The 19885-nt window shown below is 44.8% G+C and overlaps 2 protein-coding genes across 4 annotated transcripts; one reads left to right on the top strand and one right to left on the bottom strand.

The window, feature by feature from the left end:
• Positions 1-2611: 2611 nt before the first annotated feature.
• Positions 2612-5867, bottom strand: LOC120727458. 3 transcript variants are annotated; one of them, XM_040021745.1, is made up of 6 exons: positions 5548-5867; positions 5123-5443; positions 4805-4919; positions 4497-4554; positions 3039-4214; positions 2612-2943 (listed from the first exon to the last, which is right to left on the bottom strand). In XM_040021745.1, exons 1-5 carry the CDS (start codon positions 5615-5617, stop codon positions 4107-4109), a joined length of 672 nt encoding a protein of 223 aa, XP_039877679.1. In that variant the 5' UTR covers positions 5618-5867; the 3' UTR covers positions 2612-2943; positions 3039-4106. The 3 variants fall into 3 exon arrangements, with proteins under 3 accessions (XP_039877679.1, XP_039877664.1, XP_039877673.1); XM_040021730.1 differs by having other exon boundaries at positions 5114-5443; positions 5548-5865; XM_040021739.1 differs by having other exon boundaries at positions 2612-4214; positions 5114-5443; positions 5548-5865.
• A 9316-nt stretch (positions 5868-15183) lies between these two features.
• LOC120727476 (endogenous retrovirus group V member 1 Env polyprotein-like) lies at positions 15184-15993 on the top strand. The gene is made up of 2 exons (XM_040021756.1): positions 15184-15661; positions 15830-15993. The coding sequence occupies exons 1-2, from the start codon at positions 15210-15212 to the stop codon at positions 15906-15908; spliced, it is 531 nt and encodes a 176-aa protein (XP_039877690.1). The 5' UTR covers positions 15184-15209; the 3' UTR covers positions 15909-15993.
• The last annotated feature ends 3892 nt before the right edge of the window (positions 15994-19885 follow it).

A 19885-nucleotide genomic window follows, 5' to 3' on the forward strand; every position in this document is an offset into this window, starting at 1 on the left:
CGAGCTGTCGACAGGCGAACAACGTGGACTGGTCACGGAGATGGGACACGATGGAGGCGCTCCGGCTCCGAAGGACCAAGAAATGTTGGGGGAAAGCTCTGCAAAAGACCCAGGAGAAATAAAGACACAATGAGACAAGGTTATGCTTTAACGTGCGCACGGGTGAGCTGCAAAGAACAACTCACACCATGCACAGAGGCTTGGCACTTTTTATAGGAGAGACAGTGAGAACAGGATAAGAAAATAATAAACAGATAAAATAAACAACTCCATATGTGGCGCTAGTCTCGTCAGCAGAGAGCTGTGAGAAAGCTGTGAGAGATAAAACAATCTAAAACAATATGTCCCAAAACAATATGTCTTTGCTGGGAAAGTCTAAAAGGATAATTCTAAACTAATCTAACCATAGACAAAGGGCATCTTTGTACATTTAAAAGAAGGTAAAGAAACATAGAATCATTTTTCCTGTAACACGCTCCCTCCCAGAATTCAACGCTTTAGGATGCGCCTCATGCGATATTCCTACTCGATTTCGCATGTACCAGGCAAACACCTGTGGACAGCTGACACGCTCTCACGATCTCCAGTGAAAGCAAAAGAAACACTTCAAGACAAGGAGTTGTTGGAGAGCACAAATATTTACGTGGACATGTTGATGGACAATCTGCCAGCTAGCAACAATTTCTTGGAGCAGCTGAGAGAGGAGGTAAGCGCAGGACCAAACCTTCCAGCCACAGAGGCAGAATAACCCTCTAAGGTCTGGTGAGTCAATGGTAGTCTACCCATTGATTCTAGAAAGGGGAGATGTGGTGTAATGGCATTGTACAGTAGAGGTTAATGCAGCCGGTCAGTGTAGTTAGGCTGATGGCAGCTAGAGGGCGAGACCGGTGTGTTTCTGTATAGAATGTTATGTTATGTGGGGGCAGAGCAAGAACAAGAAAATAAAGGTGGTTATGAATCGTACAGTGGACCCGCGTTTAATTGAATAACACGACAGCCTTCTTGAAGTCAAAAGCAAACTTTTTCTGTCTTGACCTCTGGAAACATTTCCCTGGTGAGCTCACGGAGTCAGCCAATGGCTGTGTGCTTTCACAGTCAGACACCAACAGCACCCCATCAAATACGATCAGTGTGATTGATGAAGACAAACCTTCATCTCTAACTTCAACAAAGGACTTCAGAAACCAGTAGATGATGTCATTGCAGCTACATCCAGCATTGATGCTGTGTAAGTGACTGCACAGAGCTGTTGTTTTTCTTCTAGTTATTCATTACTAAGAAACATTTTAAACACAATGGGAAGCACAGCCAGACTCATCGCTCTGTTGCAGTGATGGTGAGAATCACGTCTGAAGTCTGGCCTTGAAAACCTCAAAATATTCTGAAAGTTACTGTAATCAAAACATGAAACTGATCCCACACAAGGATTCATATTGGCACAGTTTGTTCTATTTGTACTGTTTTAACAGTGTTTTGCAGAGCAAGTAAGGACACATCTGTGAACCTGTTTCAGGGTTAGAGTGTTAAGACTGAATAGTCTCAGTTATTATAAAACATGTGATTATCAAGGCTGACAGCCTCTGTTCTTCTTGCTGAATAATCACAACAACAGACACTTAATGCGTTTCATTTGTAGTGATGTCATGCTGAGGGTGATTTGAGGTGATAGTTTGGTAGAGATCGTTTGTTGGATGCTGAAGGCTCGTGTAAGGGTCATCTATATGTCTTCATCCAGTAAGAAGATAAATGTAAAAAAAAATAGAGCATAATTATATTAAGTGTAACTTAATTAACTTATCATGGGCAGCACGGTGGCACGGTGGTTAGCACTGTTGCAGCACAGCAAGAAGGTCCTGAGTTCAATTCCAACATCAGGCCGGGGTCTTTCTGTGTGGAGTTTGCATGTTCTCCCCGTGTTTGCGTGGGTTCCCTCCGGGTACTCCGGCTTCCTCCCACCATCCAAAGACATGCAGCTTGTGGGGATAGGTTAATTGGATAATCCAAATTGCCACTAGGTATGAATGTGAGTGCGAATGGTTGTCTGTCCCTGTGTGTTGGCCCTGCGACAGACTGCCAACCTGTCCAGGGTGTACCCCGCCTCTCGCCCTATGACAGCTGGGATAGGCTCCAGCGCCCCCCGCGACCCTGAAAAGGATAAGCAGAAGCGAATGGATGAATGGATGTAACTTAATTATGCTGAGAACGTGTCCTAGCATCAGCTGTAAGTGCTCTAAGGTGTCATGTTTACTGAGTCAAATCAACTCTCTGACTTCAATGAGCCACAAAACAGACATTTCTGTTGAACTTCTGGCATCTAACACTTAAAAAAATCAGAATAATAAACTTGAATTTGAATCATATGTATGGAAACATTGTGATAATAATTTTATCATATTTCTAACATGTTCTGCACACATCACACACTACGTTATCATATCTGAGGTATTCAAAGCACAGTTTACAGTTTCTACTGACATTAAACAGTTAAAACAGTCATTTATATGAAAAACAAAGTGAAATCAGGTGTAATCGCTTGTATAAGCCTGGACATCATGTTGTTTATTATTTAAACTGATGAACGAGGAAAAAGCAAGACAACAAATCAACCATGTAAACAGTTCAATGTCCTTTTAATAGAGTGGGAAGAAGTGACATTCCACAGTGACAGGTAGTTCCATCGGGAGCTGAACACTGACAGGTGTAGCTCCCACTGTCCTCTGATGTTAAATTGATCAGGTGGAGAAACTCAGTCTGATTTTCTTTCATCAGCGTAAACCTGGAGTCACATTAATGAACAAAGCCCCGTCCATATTCATACAGCAGAAAACAATTTCCTCCTTCCATTCTCTGAGTTCTGATCTTACAAACGATCAGTGTGGTGATGTTCTGTCTTTCATATTTGAGTGACATCTGGTTGTTTCACAGTTGTTTTCACAGCAGTTTCTGAAACCAGTAACAATAATACAAACAGCCTGAATGATTTGAACCAGAGGCTCGAGTAGCATTAAAAAATAAATATTACATTATGAAAACATTACCTCCTCCTAAATCTTGTGAGCATGCAGCTGGTGGTAGAAGCAGAATAAAGTACAGCTTGAGTGCATCCATATTTGTCCAGGTGTCACAGTCACTGCTGCAGACAGTACAGACGATGTTGTACTGAGAGTTGTTAATAAACCTCAAAGAAAGAAGCTTCTATAAAGGAAGTGCATGCAGGCTACCCCTTCTGCTGTCATATTAAAACTATGTCAAAGTGAAGCACTAAGCAAACTCAAGGAGTTACATAAAACTCTTATATCTCTCACAGCATTTCGTGCTGGTAGAAAGCTTCTGCAAAGGAAGTATATGGATGATCACTTCTGCTTTAAGTTAAAGGCCCTCTGAAAGTAAAACACTGAGCAGAATCACACACAAAAACTAAACGTACTCATTTTCATCTCAGTGGGCGTGTCACACACAAAACTGCCATGTTTGTTGACATTTACACACTCAAAATTTAATATATAGATAATATCTTCACAGCTAAAACAGAATTAGATTCAGAAGCAGCACAGCAGAGTTTCTGTATGACCATACTGATCAGGAAGTAACTGTGGCTGTGAGGATGATGTAGAACTATTTATAGAAAAAAAGACTCGTACCCCTCAGTAACACCTCAAATTCTCCTATGTTTGGATGCCTTAAAGGTTAAAATGGTGAGTAAACACATGAATACAGAAGAGAAACCAGGAAGAGTTTGTAACTGTTTTGTTTTAGTTTAGAAACAAACTCGTGTCTGGAATTAAGAGCTGATGATGGTGAAATGTTAGTTTTCATAAACTTTCAAATACACAAGGATTCATATCGACACAGTTACTTTGTATTTGCAAAAGGACACATCTGTGAACCTGTTTAGTTAGTTAGTTGTTATAAAACATGTGTCCAATATGAAAGAGACGTCTTGTCATAAAAATATTTATATCAGAGCAATATTACTCATGTGTCATGTGCAGTTTTACATGTTTCAAAATGTTTCAATATTGTCAAAAATAAAAGCGTTTTACTATCGAGGCTGACAGCTTCTGTTCTCCTGGCTGAATAATCACAACAGCAGACACTTAATATTCTTAATTTGTAGTGATGTCGTGCTGAGCGTGATCTGAGGTGATAGTTTGGTAGAGATCATTTGTTGGATGCTGAAGGTTTGTGTAAGAATCATCTTGGACATCTTCATCCTGTCAGAAGATAAAATTAAAACTCATACAGCATAATTATATTAAGTCTGACTTAATTATGTTGCAAACATGTTACTGCTGAATTAAATCACTTTTTATTTTATTTGGACATTTTCATCCTGTAAAATAAAATTAAAAGTCTGATAAAAAACTCAAGGTGGCCCAAGGTATGTTGAATCAAAGTAACTTCACAAAAACAGCCTCAGCCAACATTTTGAAATAGAACTGGATATAAAACAAACTTTAAACCTGCTGCTTTGTCTTTACAAGGAAATTACTCACCAAAGAGCCGTGAGTCTCCTTCACTGACAGTCCAAATGTTTCTGACCTTGAACAGCCACTTTGGATAACAAATGATGTTAGCATTACTTTTTTATGATCAATATATCTGATAAATTATTAGCAGGATCCTAATTGACTTTAATTCACGTAAACATGAGAACAGCAGGGCAAGACGTTACATCAAAATGACCTTCAGTTAAAGTGGATTAACCAAAATGAAAAGAGAATCACATGTTTTAAAGTTATGAAGCATGTTAAAAGGTAAATCATGAAACATGTGAAACACAGCTCTGACAGTAGTTTCTCACCTGTAGTGCAGTCGTGCGTAAATAAATCCAAAGATAACTAAACTCACAATGATGAACACGGTTACACAAATCAGTGTAAGAGGAAGTGTTTCTGTTCCAGACCTGCTGCTTAATTCTGTATGAGGAGAGAAGCAGTTGTTAGAAACATGAAAGCAGTATTTGATTTGCTGGTGAACAAAGGTTAAGTGTGATGTATGACTATTGACCTCTAAAGTTAACAAATCCTGAAGGTCACCTTGTAAAATCAGTACAGACTTTATATTGCTAAATAATTTATGGTTAAAAGAAGAAGAACGTTGTTGTTTTTACCTTGTTTACCTTGTTTACCTTCCACAGTGACATTAAGATGGAGAATATTTGTTCCATCAGGAGTTGAACACTGACAGGTGTAGTTCCCACTGTCCTCTGATGTTAAATTGATCAGGTGGAGAAACACAGTCTGATTTTCTTTCATCAGCGTAAACTTGGAGTCACATTTGTTCTCAAAGCCCCGTCCATAATAATACAGCAGACTACAATTTTCTCCTCCACTTCTCTGAGTTCTGATCGTACAAACTATCAGTGTGATGATTTTCTGTGTTTCACTGGTGCATATTTGAGTGACATCTGGTTGCTTCCCAATTGTTTTCACAACAGTCTCTGAAATCAGTAACAATAATAGAAACAGTATCAATGATTTAAACCAGAGGCTGAAGTATCATTAAAAAATAAATGTTACATTATGAAAACAGTTTTTACATTACCTCCTCCCAAATCTTGTGAGCATGCAGTCAGTGGTAGAAGCAGAATTAAGCACAGGTTTCGTGCATCCATGCTCGCCGATATGTCCGATTTGCAGTGTAAGTGCTGCTGATAGTGCAGAAGATGATCCGCTGAAGAAAGGAGGACAAACAATGTGCTTCATAAACCTCAAAGTATTGGCTCTCATGTGTCTTGCGTACGTCTTGTGCGAACATTTCTCAAAAGGAAGTGCACCTACAACACTGCTTCTGCTTCCGTATTAAGACACTCTAAAAGTGAAACACTGAGTGGTCTCATGTCCAAAAAAAGAAAACACAACAACTTTTAAAACAAAGTTGTTTTTTGCTTTTAGTCAAACATATAATTTACTTTACAAAAGCAGGACTGAAGAGCAGAAAAGCAATGAGGCTGATGATTGTTGTTATCAGTGATTCAAACCTACAACTCATTTAAATTAACACAAGCTATTGTACTATTTATATAATGCAGCACACATTCATGCTGTATATTTCATATGTTAACTGACCTGCTTCCCATGTTTGTTTGGCTCCTGCCTGGAGTTGTGTTCATAAAGAAGCAGGTCACATAATGTTACACGGGTTACATTCCTCCTCTGCTCTTCTGTGGTGACGTTCAGATTATCAGTGTGATACTCGGTGTTTCATGTTCGACTGACATTTGCTGAACTAACAAGAGTGTCTGTCATAAGTCAGGAACTTTTTAATATGAAATACAATGTAAATAAGCATTATATTTTAGTTAATTGTTTGAAAATGAAGCACGTCTTTCCTTTTCCTGGAAAAACAGAAAATATTAATTCCTCAACTTTATAAATAAAAGCTGTTCCTGCTTTTCTCTTATTTAAGCTTTGCATGTTTGATTTGGCAGACTTTTTACTGCCAAACTGTCATATTGGTCCTTTTTCGACATGGCACCGAAGGGATTTCTGTCTCCTGTCAGGGTTCCTGGGTCGGTGACCCAGTATTTTCAGTTCTTGTTCACTGTTTATCTACTGCCTGTTCCACTTCCTGTTTTATTGTGTTAGCCTTGGTCTGTGTGCGTTATGTTCAGTCCTCTTCCCATTAGTTCATTATGTTCAGCTGTGTACTCACCGGTCTCTCATTATCACCAGTCTGTGTATTTAAGCCCTCTGTTTCTACCCATTCACTGTCGTGTCATTGATGATGTCGTTCAGTTCAGTTAAGTCAGCCAGCCATTCAGTCGTCCAGCCAGCCATTGTCTACCTCTGTTCTGTTCATCCACTCCTTATAATAAACCTTCACCAGTCTTCACCTACCTGCGAGTCCTGCGTTTGGGTTCCTTCCTCCTCGCCTCCACACAACGCCTGACAGAATGACACGACCCGTGCCACGAAGACACGTTAGGAACCCAGCGGACTCGGACCTCTATGAGCGGCAGGAGGTAGCGCTCTCCTTGTGGGCGGAAAAACTCAAGGAGAGACAGCGGCTCTTCGCGGAGCGAGAGCACGTCTTCGAGGGCACTCGCTTGGCTCTGGGCGGGCCTCGGAGACGCCGCGTTCCCCCACCTGCTGCCTCACCTGCACCGGAGCATCTGCCGCGGAGAGTGGACGTTTCACGCCGCGCTTCGGCCGCTCCCTCTCTCGCCACTCCGCTCCACGCTCACACATCACCTGCCTCATTCACCGGACCTTCAACCTCGCCACGGCACAGCGGCTCCGTCTTCCACCTCGGCTCAACAGAGGCTCCCGTGCCAGAGGCTCGGACGTGTACCCCGCCCCGCTTCCTCCTCCCGGAGAAATCGGCGCACACGCCGCCATAAAACGGACTACTTTCAGCCACTCCCGATGGTGAGCTCCAGTGACTGTTTTTCGCACTCACCATCTGACTATTCACTCAAAACGCACAATAACCCCATCTCTGATTCGTGGGATGTTTCCCTCCTGGAGGATTCTGTGGACTGGGAAGATTTGTTCTGCTCTGCTCTCCCAAAGACTGTAAATAGTGGTGGCAGGAAAACCAGAACAATCCCCGATAAACCTGCTAACATCACACACCCAGTCATTATCTCCACTCCCGTCAGTCAGTCTACCCTCACACCAGTGCCAGCTCCCAGGAGGAGGGCAGCTGTGACCCAGTCTACCGCCACACCCGCTTCGGTTTCTCGAGTGGGGGTGACTGGTGTCCAGCCACCTCCCGTGCCTGTCCCAGCACCTAGGCTGAGGACGGCCAGGATCCAGCCTGACCCCCCCAGAGACTCAGCTGAGGCTCTCCAGCTAGTGCCCTCACGCTCTGGAGGCACGGAAGAGCTAATCAGTCCACCGCTTCACCCACCACCTGATCCAGTCTTTCACGCACTAGCTCTATCCCTGGTTAGATTAGCTGAAGTGTCCCCTGCTCAGGCACCGGCCTTACTAGCTCAGGCTGTAGCTTTATCTCCCTCATTAGCTCAGTCTGTAGCCCAGCCATTAGCCACACCAACCTCAGCTCCGTCGTCAGCCTCACCTGCTGTTCAGCTTCCACTCCATTCCCTGCTTCAGCTTCCCCTCATCCTCGCTGCTGTTCGGCTTCCAGCCCCGTCGGTTCCCTCGCCTGCTCTCCGGCTTCCAGCCCCGTCGGTTCCCTCGCCTGCTGTTCGGCTTCCAGCCCCGTCGGTTCCCTCGCCTGCTGTTCGGCTTCCAGCCCCGTCGGTTCCCTCGCCTGCTGTTCAGCTTCCAGCCCCGTCAGTTCACTCGCCTGCTGTTCAGCTTCCAGCCCCGTCAGTTCACTCGCCTGCTGTTCAGCTTCCAGCCCCGTCAGTTCACTCGCCTGCTGTTCAGCTTCCAGCCCCGTCAGTTCACTCGCCTGCTGTTCAGCTTCCAGCCCCGTCAGTTCACTCGCCTGCTGTTCAGCTTCCAGCCCCGTCAGTTCACTCGCCTGCTGTTCAGCTTCCAGCCCCGTCAGTTCACTCGCTGCTGTTCAGCTTCCAGCCCCGTCAGTTCACTCGCCTGCTGTTCAGCTTCCAGCCCCGTCAGTTCACTCGCCTGCTGTTCAGCTTCCAGCCCCGTCAGTTCACTCGCCTGCTGTTCAGCTTCCAGCCCCGTCAGTTCACTCGCCTGTGTTCAGCTTCCGCCCCGTCAGTTCATCGCCTGCTTTCCGAGCTTCCAGCCCGTCAGATTCACTCGCGGCTGCTTTCAGCTTACCCAGCCCCTCACGTTCCACTCAGCCTGCTCAGTTTGTCTCAGTCTCCTAGCTCATAGTCTCCACGTAGCCAGTTTCCTCTGTCCAGGTCCAGTTCCTGTTCAGCGTCTCTCCTGTCCCAGTCCAGTTCTGTCAAGTCATCCAGCTCCTCTGTCCAGTCAGTCCAGTCTCCTCCTGTCCAGTCTGTCCAGTATCTTCCTGTCCAGTCAGTTCCAGTCTATCCTTCCGTCCAGTCAGTCCAGTCTCCCTCAATGTCAGTCAGTCCAGTTCTCCTCCTGTCCCCAGTCATTCCAGTCTCTCCTGTCCAGTCAGTCCATTCGCCAGTCCACCAAAACCCATGTTCAGTTACCCAGCCGCCTGCTGTGAGCACCTGCTGCCAGCAGGGTTTCCGCACCCGCTGGCTCCGGCCCGCTCCTCAGGCCAGGGGTTTCCGTCACCCGTGGCCCGGCCGCTTCCTCCCGCCAGGGGTTTTTCCGCACCCGCTGGCCCGGCCGCTCCTCAAAGCCGGTTTTTCGGCACCGCTGCCCGGCCGCCTCCTCAGCTGGGTTTCCGCACCCGCTTGGCCCGGCCGCTCCTCAGCCCAGGGGGTTTCCGAACCCGGCTGGCCCGGCCTCTCCTCAGCCATGCGGGGGGGGGGGTTTTTTTTTTTCTCCGGCAACACTCAAAGGGATCGGACAGGCCGCTCATAATGCCATGGGGTTTCCGCAAAACGATGGAACTGTGTAATGTGTGTGAAGGGGATAAAGGGTACAAATGGTTATGAGAATAGTTTTAGATGGGACGGCGAAAGAGGAGAAAGTCTCAGGAAAAAATTATGCTAGCTAAGATGGAGGCGAAAGGAGGGAGCAAGTAATGGAAAACACTGAATAGTCAGTGGAGGGGAAAGAGGAGACAGTAATGGGAAAAAATTCATAGTAAGCTGGAGGGAAAGAGGATGAAAGTAATGGAAAAATTAATTAGTAAGTGGAGGGAAATGAGAGCAAGTTTTTTTCTCTTTTACAAAGGAAAAATTCCTCCGGTAAGATGGAGGGAACGAGGAGAAAGTAAGGAAAAATCTCAATAGTAAGATAGGAGGGAAAGAGGAGAAGGTCAGGAAAAATTAATGTAAGCTGGAGGGAAAGAGGAGAACGTCAGGAAAAAAAAAGCAATAGAATACTGATTAGAATGCGTAAGGAATACAGCTCACACACCAGGTGTGTGATAAAAGACCAAGAGCGTTAAATTCGGGTCTTGGCCAACGTCTTAGAAAGCGACCCACGGTGGTGGGGCCCGATCGAGGTGGGCCAGACCCGGCGACACTGACCAGGTAGATACAGACACACTGACACAATCTTGCGTAAAAGCGCATTTTAAATTCAGGGAATTTAAAATAGCGGAAGTAGCTCGTCGACTGGTAGCTCTGGGAGCTCGTCGACTGGTAGCTTTGGAAGCTCGTCGACTGGTAGCTTTGGAAGCTCGTCGACTGGTAGCTTTGGAGCTCTGGGTAGCTCCCCCAGCTGGGTCTAGACAGGGTCTAGGGAATAAGTAGCTCGTCTACAGAAAGACTGGCAGCTCCCCTTATCATAAGGGTTCCGGTCGCGCGAATAGGTGTGAATGTGAATGTGTGTGTGTATTGTCTTAATTAACGGAGCAAGCTGAATTTTCACGGTCCAATAAGAGACTGAGCTGCTCCTACTGTGTTTTTCTTTTACTGCTGTTCACTGACGTGCTGGTGAGTTGAGAGAACGGTCGAGTTCCGTCTCGTAAAGTTCACACCGCTTTCGGAACTAGTCCGAAAGTCGAAGGGCGTGTGAGCAACCACTCTCGTCTCTTATACCAGCGAAGGTGATAGCAGCTGTATCGTGTATACATTACTTAAACAAAAATAAGTAAATACACAAATAAGATGGGTAATCAAGCAAGTGAAATTAAAACTCACTCCTGCTGACGAGCAGTGGTGAGAAAAGAAAAGTCCAGACGCCGGACAAAACAATGTCTGTAAATTGAGAGATTTAAGAAAACAAAATATAAACAGTCAGAAGAACAGAACTCAACTGCCAGTTTAGTAAAACCAGAAGACGAGACACTGTGCAGTCCCCACAATCCTTTTAGTAAACCAACACTCATTCCTGCAGCCGCATCTGCAGCACCACCCATATCAGGAAGAACATAATAATCCCTTATTAAGTGAAAACTAGAGATCACAGTAGTTTGAGGTAGTTTAAAAGGGTTGAAAACAGACCCCACTGAGTAGATATAAATATAAAAAGTACGAAATAAAGATAAACAAAGGGAAAATTACAGTAGAAATTATCTTTAGAGTATTTGAAATTAATAATAGCAAGGATAACAACCTGTAAAGTGATATTATCAATGAAACACAGTTGGCATGATGACCATGCCCACAATGTATAAAATGAATATAAAGCAAATAATTCACACGAAAATATTTTAATGACATAAATAAAGTATATTAAGGCTGTGTCACTGTTCAGCCAAGGACAGTGTGTGAAAAGGTAACTGTCTCCATCCTGGGAAAAGGATGATACTGCAGGTCATCTGAAGCCCTTGATGGATACAAAATAAAATATAAATAATATATTATAATAGAACTGCCTGGTCCGCCATGCAACAGAGAGAACAAATGTGACCGCAGATTGGATGAATTCTAAATTATCTGTTTGCTGAATAAGATGATCCTAACTAACAAATTGGCTCAGTAGTAGTATAGTGGTACACACTGATAAAATATTATAATATGCTATTGCTGTTATAAGACAAAGAGGATAATATTAACAATGACATAATATTAATATGAAGAGGCACCTTAGTCGGTTATGATGAGGTGGATAATTGTTAAACAGTAGTCTGCATCAAGCTTAAGGTTTGCTGAAACTCAGTGTAATGACACGTGAGATGAAGACAATACAGAGAATAACTAAACTAATGAAGTGCATAGAGGCACTTGACCAGCTTGAAACCTATCATCCTAGAATGACACACTGCTGAGATATAGAGCACACCTATAATAACAACCAATAAGCAAAACCCTGTAGACAACAGCTAAAACTACAGGATTGAGAAGCTGAATTAAATATGTAGACACTGCTAAGCTGATGAGCATGTTCCACACTTTCTTTTATCTTTATTTATTTGTTTCTTTTAGAGCAGAAGCTGCATGCTATTAAAAGCCAACATATGCAGACTTCTGCCTTGTTCGGGTGGCAGCATTTTTCTTTTTTCTTTTGTGTCCTTACACGTGTATGTTTTTTTGTTTTTTGTTTGATATTTTGTTGGTTTTGGAAACAAATTTAAACGAACTTGTGACAATACTTGAGAATCACAGTGACACATAGTGATTAGGCACATGATTGGAAAATGCCTAGGTTTAGAGCTGTGAGCTATGAGCTGTGAGCAATGCAAAGTTAAATATATATATTTATATGTATAAATGGGAAACAACCCTAACTTCAAAGTTTGAAATGTGTGAGATGCATGAATTGTTTGAAAAACTAGAAATTATCTAAAAATGCCTTAAGTGAAAATGTAGTGTTGCATCTATTCTCCCAAAAAAAAAAAAAAAAAAGAGAAGAAGCATTCTGTAACTTAAAAATAAGGCTGACGTGTTGACAATAGACTAAGAGACTCATTTGCAGAACAGAGAGGCAAGCAACGTCACAGACACCAAGGCTGCAGACAGCCACGCAGAAACAGCAGATAACATAGAGACAACGCCTGCTAGAACTGTGGAGAGGAAGGTCACTTCACATGAGATTGTAGGAGTAGGCCACAGAGAAATAATGCAAAACAGTTTTGGGGCAGCCACTTAAGAACTTACAGTTTTCAAAGGACAAATTAGTTGTAAAGTCAGCTGCAGGCCACACAACTGTACAACAATTAACTGCTGAGTGCATGCTAAATGACACCCCACCAGAGCTAAAAGCACTACACGATGTGGCCCATCAACACACACCCGCCACATCCACTTTCCAGAAACCAACCGAGTATCACAACATTCTGAGATTTAAACAAACTCCAGGCCCAGATCCACCTTATGATCAGCAAGTGTGGAAGCTAGAAGAGCTTATTTGACCTTACAGCACAGGCCGAAATTGTGTAGGTTACGCAGTAATCACAGATAGTAGGATAATAGAAGCAAAACCACTTTCTTCTTCATGTCCTGCACAGAGCGCTGAACTGATAGCTGTGATACGCGAAAGTGAAATACACAAAGACAAACTAATACATATACATACAGACAGCCAGTATGTTTTCTCTGCTGTGCATCATTTTGCAAAAAATTTGGCAAAACAGAGGAATGATTACATCAACCGGAAAACCGGTTCAGCATGCCAACCTCTTACAACGCCTACTGACTCATTACTACAGGCAACAACTTTGCTGACAGAGCAGCAAAACAGGCGGCACAAATGACAAACATCACATTGATGGCAGTAAACACACATCAGATTCCACTGGATGTGTTGCAAAATGAACAAAAAGCAGCAAGCACAGCCGAACAGACAAAATGGCTAAAACACGGTGCAGTTCTGACAAACGACTTAATGATGTGTTATGGCAAGCCAGTGTTGCCAAAATCCCTCCACAAAACGGCCGCATTTGTCAACGGGGGGACTGCCCTGTATTGTCAACTCTCATTTCTACACTGTAAATTTTGAAACTTCAGCAAAACAATTTGTCAGAACGTGCATGACGTGTCAAAAATATAATGCTCAGGGAAACCTGAGACCACAAAGAGGCCGTTTTCCCACTCCACATCACCCTTTTCACACAATTCATATGGATTTTATTGAGCTAAGTGAATGTCAAGGGTCAAAATACGCCCTAGTGATTATAGACGTGTTCTCAAAGTGGCCAGAAATCTATCCAGTGAAAAAGGCAGATGCAATTTCAGTAGCAAAGTGCCTGTGCAATCACTTCATACCCACATATGGCATCCCAGCTTTGATACGATCAGACAACGGCACTCATTTTGTAAATGATGTCATCACTAAGGTCTCTGAAGCACTCGGTTTCAGCATAAAGCACCACTGTGCTTATCACCCTCAGAGCGCAGGCCTTGTAGAGAGAACTAACGGCACTATAAAACAAAGGCTCAGGAAATGCATGGCAGAAACAGGAAGGCCGTGGCCTGAATGTTTGGGTTTAGTGAAAATGTGGATGCGCTTAACACAAGGCTCCCATAAACTAACTCCATTTGAAATCATTCATGGTAGGCCGTTCCCACTGCCCATCACCAGTCAACCAATAGACAAATCAATCAGAGAAAACACATTAGCAGAATGGATGTCTAAGCTGTTAGAAAACGAGGAGATCATTGTACATAATCAACAACCTGATGATGTCTATCAAGTGTCTTGCAGATTACAGCCCGGTGACTGGGTTCTGATCAAGGTGCTCCAAAGGAAAAACTGGAGCGCACCCAGGTGGGAGGGACCACATCAGGTTCTCCTCACCACGCCCACCGCTTGCAAAATAGCGGAACGACCATCTTGGATCCATTAGAGCCATTGCAGACGAGTAAGTGAAGCCATTTAAACTCAGCCGAAACAGGCTCGCCCAATTGTCGTGATCTCGCCCGGTGGAGGGAACAGCCTTTCTGCCCGGGGGGTCTACTCACGACAGGAGGGTGTGTCCTGTTGTCATGAGGTGGTGGCTCCTAATAACTGCAGCGGCCCTGACCCTGGCCGGGCTCCTCATCTTTGCTTCCGTGAGGGACAACAAGTCACGCTATATGAAGAAAAGACAGACACTGTATGACAAAGGAAAGTACACCAAGTTTCCCCATGGTTACGCCACTAACTTCTGGTGGCAGCTTATGAACACTACAGCTCACCTGAATAATAAAACTGACTGCTATGCATGTACCCATATGCCCCTATCCTCACAGACGTCTGGCCTGTGGCCGTACAGCATACCTGAAGATCGCAGTTGGTGCCTGTTGGGCCTGGCAACACATCCAGGCTCCGGTACTCTTTGGTCCAAGGCCAACTACAGCATCCCAGCAAAAGCAACCTGGAGGTCATCATCACCCACAAATGTGAACTGTTCCGGACAGACCTACCTACTGACCTGGCCCCAAGTCTCAGACCCACTGCCTGATGTAATTCTACTGAACAAACTGAACGCATCACAACTGCCAGTATGTGTGATGAACAATGGATCGCGGGCAGTGGGGGAGCTGCCTACTCACCTATGTAAATACATATACACTTTCTGCTCACCGAGGAACGAGAGGAAGTGTATGGCCTGTTCAACCAACACAACCTGTGCCAGTAACGCGACGCTGATGAGCCTCAACTGTCGCTCCAACTACAGCTACCGAATGCCACTACAAAACAAAGACTCAGTACCAGACAGGATGTGCACGGACGGCACCCAGCAGTAGAGGAACCAGAGTTTTGGCTGACTGGTACTTCCTATGTGGCAATAAGGCTTATCTGTCACTCCCTGAAGGTTGGGGGGGTCTGTGCGCCCTGGTGCAACTATCAGATCACGTCTTCTTCATGCAAAGTGTTGCACATCACCCAAGCAGCCGACAGAGACGTGAAGTGGACATCGCCTCACCCAATTCTTTCGGCATTACAGTGGACACTGGAGTGCCGGGAGAGTTTCGCATCTGGGGAGGAGGAGTGAAATTCTTACAGAGCTTGATCCCCGGCATTGGAGTTGCCGAGGTGCGGGATCACGTGGAAATCAACCGATATGCTCTGCTACGACACATCAACTTAACTAAGACCCTGGGAACGGCCTTAGCAGGAGAACAGAAGGCCATCAGAACGATGGTGCTGCAGAACAGACTGACACTAGACCTGCTAACAGCATCACAAGGAGGAGTTTGCAAGCTGATCGGGGAGACATGTTGCACGTTTATCCCTGAAGGATACGAAGCTGGAGGAGACATTTATGAAGCTTTGCAGAATTTGACCGTTCTGCAGAAATATGTCACTGACCACACATCTGGAGCAGCTACAGCACAAGGCTGGCTGGACTGGCTATTTGGCGGCTCGTGGTTGGCTGCTGCAGCAAAGCCGTTTGTCTTTCTAGGTTTCATCATGGTAGCACTGCTCATACTAGTGTTGTGTGTGGTGCCATGTCTAAGAGTAATGATTTCAAAGATGATAACAACTACAATGACTGCTTATGTTGCTGTGCCTCAAGAAGAACAGCATCCCGTTGCAATTCTGTTAGAGGAGAACTTGTAATAGCTGCTAATAAATGACGTGGTGATTAAAAATGACTTGTCAAGTGATCATGCACTGATTAACACATTAGTAGTTTATGCAGGTACAACATAAGGTTTTCTTATTCTTTTATTTTCTTTTATTTTTTGTAGTTTTAGTTTTATTATTTTTCTTTATTATTACTTTTACACTTTCTTTTACTGTATTTTCCTTAATTCTTTTATTCTTTTATTTGTTTCATTCTTTAGCCCACATGATTTACATTTCTGCTATGCTGACATTTTGACAATTTAAAAATTGCTAAAGATACTTAATAAATAACCTTTACAGACAATTGTTGTATACATTTAAAATAAGTTAAAACAGGAGGGAATATCTCTCACAGCTTTCTCCCAGCTCTCTGCTGACGAGACTAGCGCCACATATGGAGTTGTTTATTTTATCTGTTTATTATTTTCTTATCCTGTTCTCACTGTCTCTCCTATAAAAAGTGCCAAGCCTCTGTTCATGGTGTGAGTTGTTCTTTGCAGCTCACCCGTGCGCACGTTAAAGAAAAGAAAAGTAACTTTGTCTCATTGTGTCTTTATTTCTCCTGGGTTTTTGCAGAGCTTTCCCCCAACAGAGCGCATCCAGAGTTTGTGCCCCCAGCAGACTTAGCAGCGGCTTATGGTCTGTCTCCATTTGAAAGTGTTTGCCAATAAGAAAGTTGCGGAACCGCTCACAAGCCCAGGTCAGACCTAAAGCCTCCTTTTCAACCTGAGCGTATCTCTGTTCTGTTGCAGTGAGGGAGCGTGACGCGTAGGCAACGGGTCTCCACTCCTCGTCCCATCTTTGAAGCAACACATCCCCTAAGCCATATGATGATGCGTCCGCTGACACCTTGCAGTCACGGCTTGGGTCATACATGGCCAACACTGGCGGTGATGTGAGCGCATCTTTCAGGTTCTGAAATGCTCTAGCCTGGTCAATGTCCCATCTCCAGCAGTTTTTCTTAGACAGTAAGTCTCTTAGAGGTTTGTCCTTCTCTGCGAGCTGTGGGATAAACTTTCCAAGCTGGTTAACCATTCCCAGAAAGCTCCTTAACTCACTCACACTTTGTGGCTCCTTCATCTCCCTCACAGCCTGGGTCTTGCTTGGGTCAGGGCTGATACCGCTGGCTGAGAGAACATGCCCTAAAAACGTCGCCTGCTGTTTCGCGATGTCGCACTTGTTAATGTTTAGGGTGATGCCAGCTTTTTGGATCCTGCCCAGCACAGCGTGTAGGCGAGAGTCATGCTCTTCCTGCGTTCTGCCCCAGACCAGCACGTCGTCCATGTGGCAAACCACCCCTTCCATACCATCTGTGACCTCTGTGACCATCCTGTTCTGGAAATGCTCCGGTGCTGAAGCAATCCCGAAGGGCAGTCTCTTGAAGTAATAACGCCCAAACGGTGTGATGAAAGTGGTGTATTTGGCTGAGTTTTCCATCAGAGGTATCTGCCAAAACCCCATGTTAGCGTCCAGCTTGCTGAATATGCTGGCACCAGCCAATCTGCCCAATGTTTCCTCCACCGATGGCAGTATGTACTTCTCTCGACACACAGACTCATTGAGGTGTGTAAGGTCGACACATATGCGTACATCTTCTGTCTTCTTCGGTACCACCACCATGCCTGAGCACCAATCAGTTGGCTCCTCAATCCTGCTGATCACCCCTAGTTCTTCCATTCGGGCCAGCTCCTGCTTAACTTTGTCCATCAGAGGCAACGGGATTCTCCGTGGCGTCTTCAAGGAAAAAGGTTGAGCTCCAGGTTTCAGTTTGATGTCGTACGGCTGACGTACTTCACCGAGACCACTGCACAGCTTTTGGGTAGCACTCTTTAAGCGTCTCTATAGTTATGCTCTCCAGACGAGCCACAAGCTCCAGCTTACTAATAGCAGGTCTCCCCAGCAAAGCAGTGTGCAGGTGTCTGATGACAAAGACATCCTCAAGTATTTCTTTGTCTCCCTTCCTCAGTGCAAGCTCACTGACACCAACGACATCCAAACGACTCCTCCCGGGACCCAGCAGAGCCTTGGTTGATTTGTGGAGACTGGGGGGGTGGTTGTGTCTGTAGAGCTCCTTAAACACCTTAAGGGGTAGGACTGTCACATCGGCCCCTGTATCAATTTTAAATGACACGTTTTTGTTGTTTATGCTTAAGTCGACAGTCCACGGCTCACCCTCACACTTAACACTGCCCAGGAACAAACCATGTTCATCCTCTTCAACCTCATGCACTGTTTTTGGTGTCCTGCATACACGCCTGTAATGTCCTTTTTTCCCACATGCATGGCATTTCACTTCATTCGCTGGACAATCCTGCTTTGAATGGGATGGAGCGCCACCACATTTCTGACAGGTTGGCCCTTTTCTGCCGTCTTCTCGGAATCCACGTGTTTTAGCTTGACGACTATCAGTCTGGAGCAGTTTGGTTCTAACAGGCTTACGACTGATTTTATGCACTCTATCTACTGACTTAGCATCGCTAGCCTCACCTCTAGAGTCACCTCGCAAGGAGGATTGTTGTCGCTTTACCTCTTCACTTTGCCTCGCCATGTTGATAGCCCTCTGCAAAGTCAAATCTGGGTCAAGCTGCATGCGTTCTGACAGCCGTTTGTCCGTGAGACCGACAACGAGCCTATCACGTATCAGCTCATCATGTAGCACTCCATAGTTGCAATGTTCTGCTAGCGCATACAGTGCTGTCACAAAAGCATCCACTGTCTCATTGTCTCCCTGTCGGCGCATATTGAATTTGGCGCGCTCATAGATCACATTGTTCTTCACAATGAAAAAAGCCTGGAAACCATCAAGTACCCCCTCGTACGTTGTCCTTTGCTCCGCTGTTAAACTCAGACCGCGAAGCACATCGTCCGCCTCGTCTCCCATGCAGTAAATCAACGTGTTGACTTGGTTTTCCTCCGAGCTGACGTTCAAATTACTGGCGAGACGGAATCTCTCGAACCTCCGTATCCATTTGGACCACTCCTGCGGTTTTGAAAAGTCGAAGGATTCCGGTGGCTGGATGCTGAATGTCGCGCTCGGCCCCGCCGGTGCTCTCTGTGCAGTCTCATCCGCCATATTCTCCCCTCGTTATTCCGCGAGCTCCGCCAGACACAGGTTCGTTCAGTCGAGGTTATATGGATCAGTACAGGACTTCTGACACCATGTCGTGTTATTCAATTAAACGCGGGTCCACTGTACGATTCATAACCACACTTTATTTTCTTGTTCTTGCTCTGCCCCACATAACATAACATTCTATACAGAAACACACCGGTCTCGCCCTCTAGCTGCCATCAGCCTAACTACACTGACCGGCTGCATTAACCTCTACTGTACAATGCCATTACACCACAAAGGCTGGAAGTGTTTTTGTACCCACAGCTATCTCCATCTGGTGGCCGTCAGATAGAAAGCAGGTTTAAGACACTTTGTCTTCATTTTTCTGACTTCAGTTGGCTTCAGTCTGACTTTAACTGACTGAAAACTTTATTTGAACAAAGTTAACACACTTGCATTCTCTGTATGTTGATAAATGTATGAAAACATATAACATTTAATCAGCGTCAGTTTTTAATTTGGATAGAGGATCATCCAGTGTCTTAACAGACAGCCAGTTGGATCTTGACTTTTTTGATCCATAACCCTCATTTTAGAAATTCCAATTGACTGTCTTACTGCATCCCACCTCAGCAGCGATGGCGCGCTGCGAGAGACCCTGCTTATGCAGTTCAACAACCCGACCGCGTTCAAGAAAGGAAAGTTGTTTTGTCTTTGCCATCAGAACGTAATGACAGTGTGACTACCTGACAGTAAATGACAATGAATCCACATTTTTGCACAGATTTGGCCTTGTAAAGGCATGTGGTCCTAAACTTTTGAACAGCTGTAAAACAGCCTGTTTCGGTTTAAGCGTTGTTTTCAATAAATTGACCAGCTCGTAAAAAAGTTTAGTCTCACTCCCATTTCTTCT

The sequence above is a fragment of the Simochromis diagramma genome, unplaced genomic scaffold (assembly GCF_900408965.1).
Source record: "Simochromis diagramma unplaced genomic scaffold, fSimDia1.1 OVJJ01000356.1, whole genome shotgun sequence".
Taxonomy (NCBI): domain Eukaryota; kingdom Metazoa; phylum Chordata; class Actinopteri; order Cichliformes; family Cichlidae; genus Simochromis; species Simochromis diagramma.

Excerpts from the sequence above, each read along its gene's own strand:
- LOC120727458 (XM_040021730.1), bottom strand. The coding sequence starts at position 5,617 with ATGGATGCACGAAACCTGTGCTTAATTCTGCTTCTACCACTGACTGCA. Across the intron at positions 4,920-5,113 it reads AGGTAAACAAGGTAAACAAG|AATTAAGCAGCAGGTCTGGA; the intron begins GTAAAAACAACA and ends CTCCTCATACAG. Across the intron at positions 4,555-4,804 it reads TACGCACGACTGCACTACAG|TGGCTGTTCAAGGTCAGAAA; the intron begins GTGAGAAACTAC and ends TGTTATCCAAAG.
- LOC120727476 (XM_040021756.1), top strand. The coding sequence starts at position 15,210 with ATGCAAAGTGTTGCACATCACCCAAGCAGCCGACAGAGACGTGAAGTG. Across the intron at positions 15,662-15,829 it reads AAATATGTCACTGACCACAC|AACTACAATGACTGCTTATG; the intron begins ATCTGGAGCAGC and ends AAAGATGATAAC.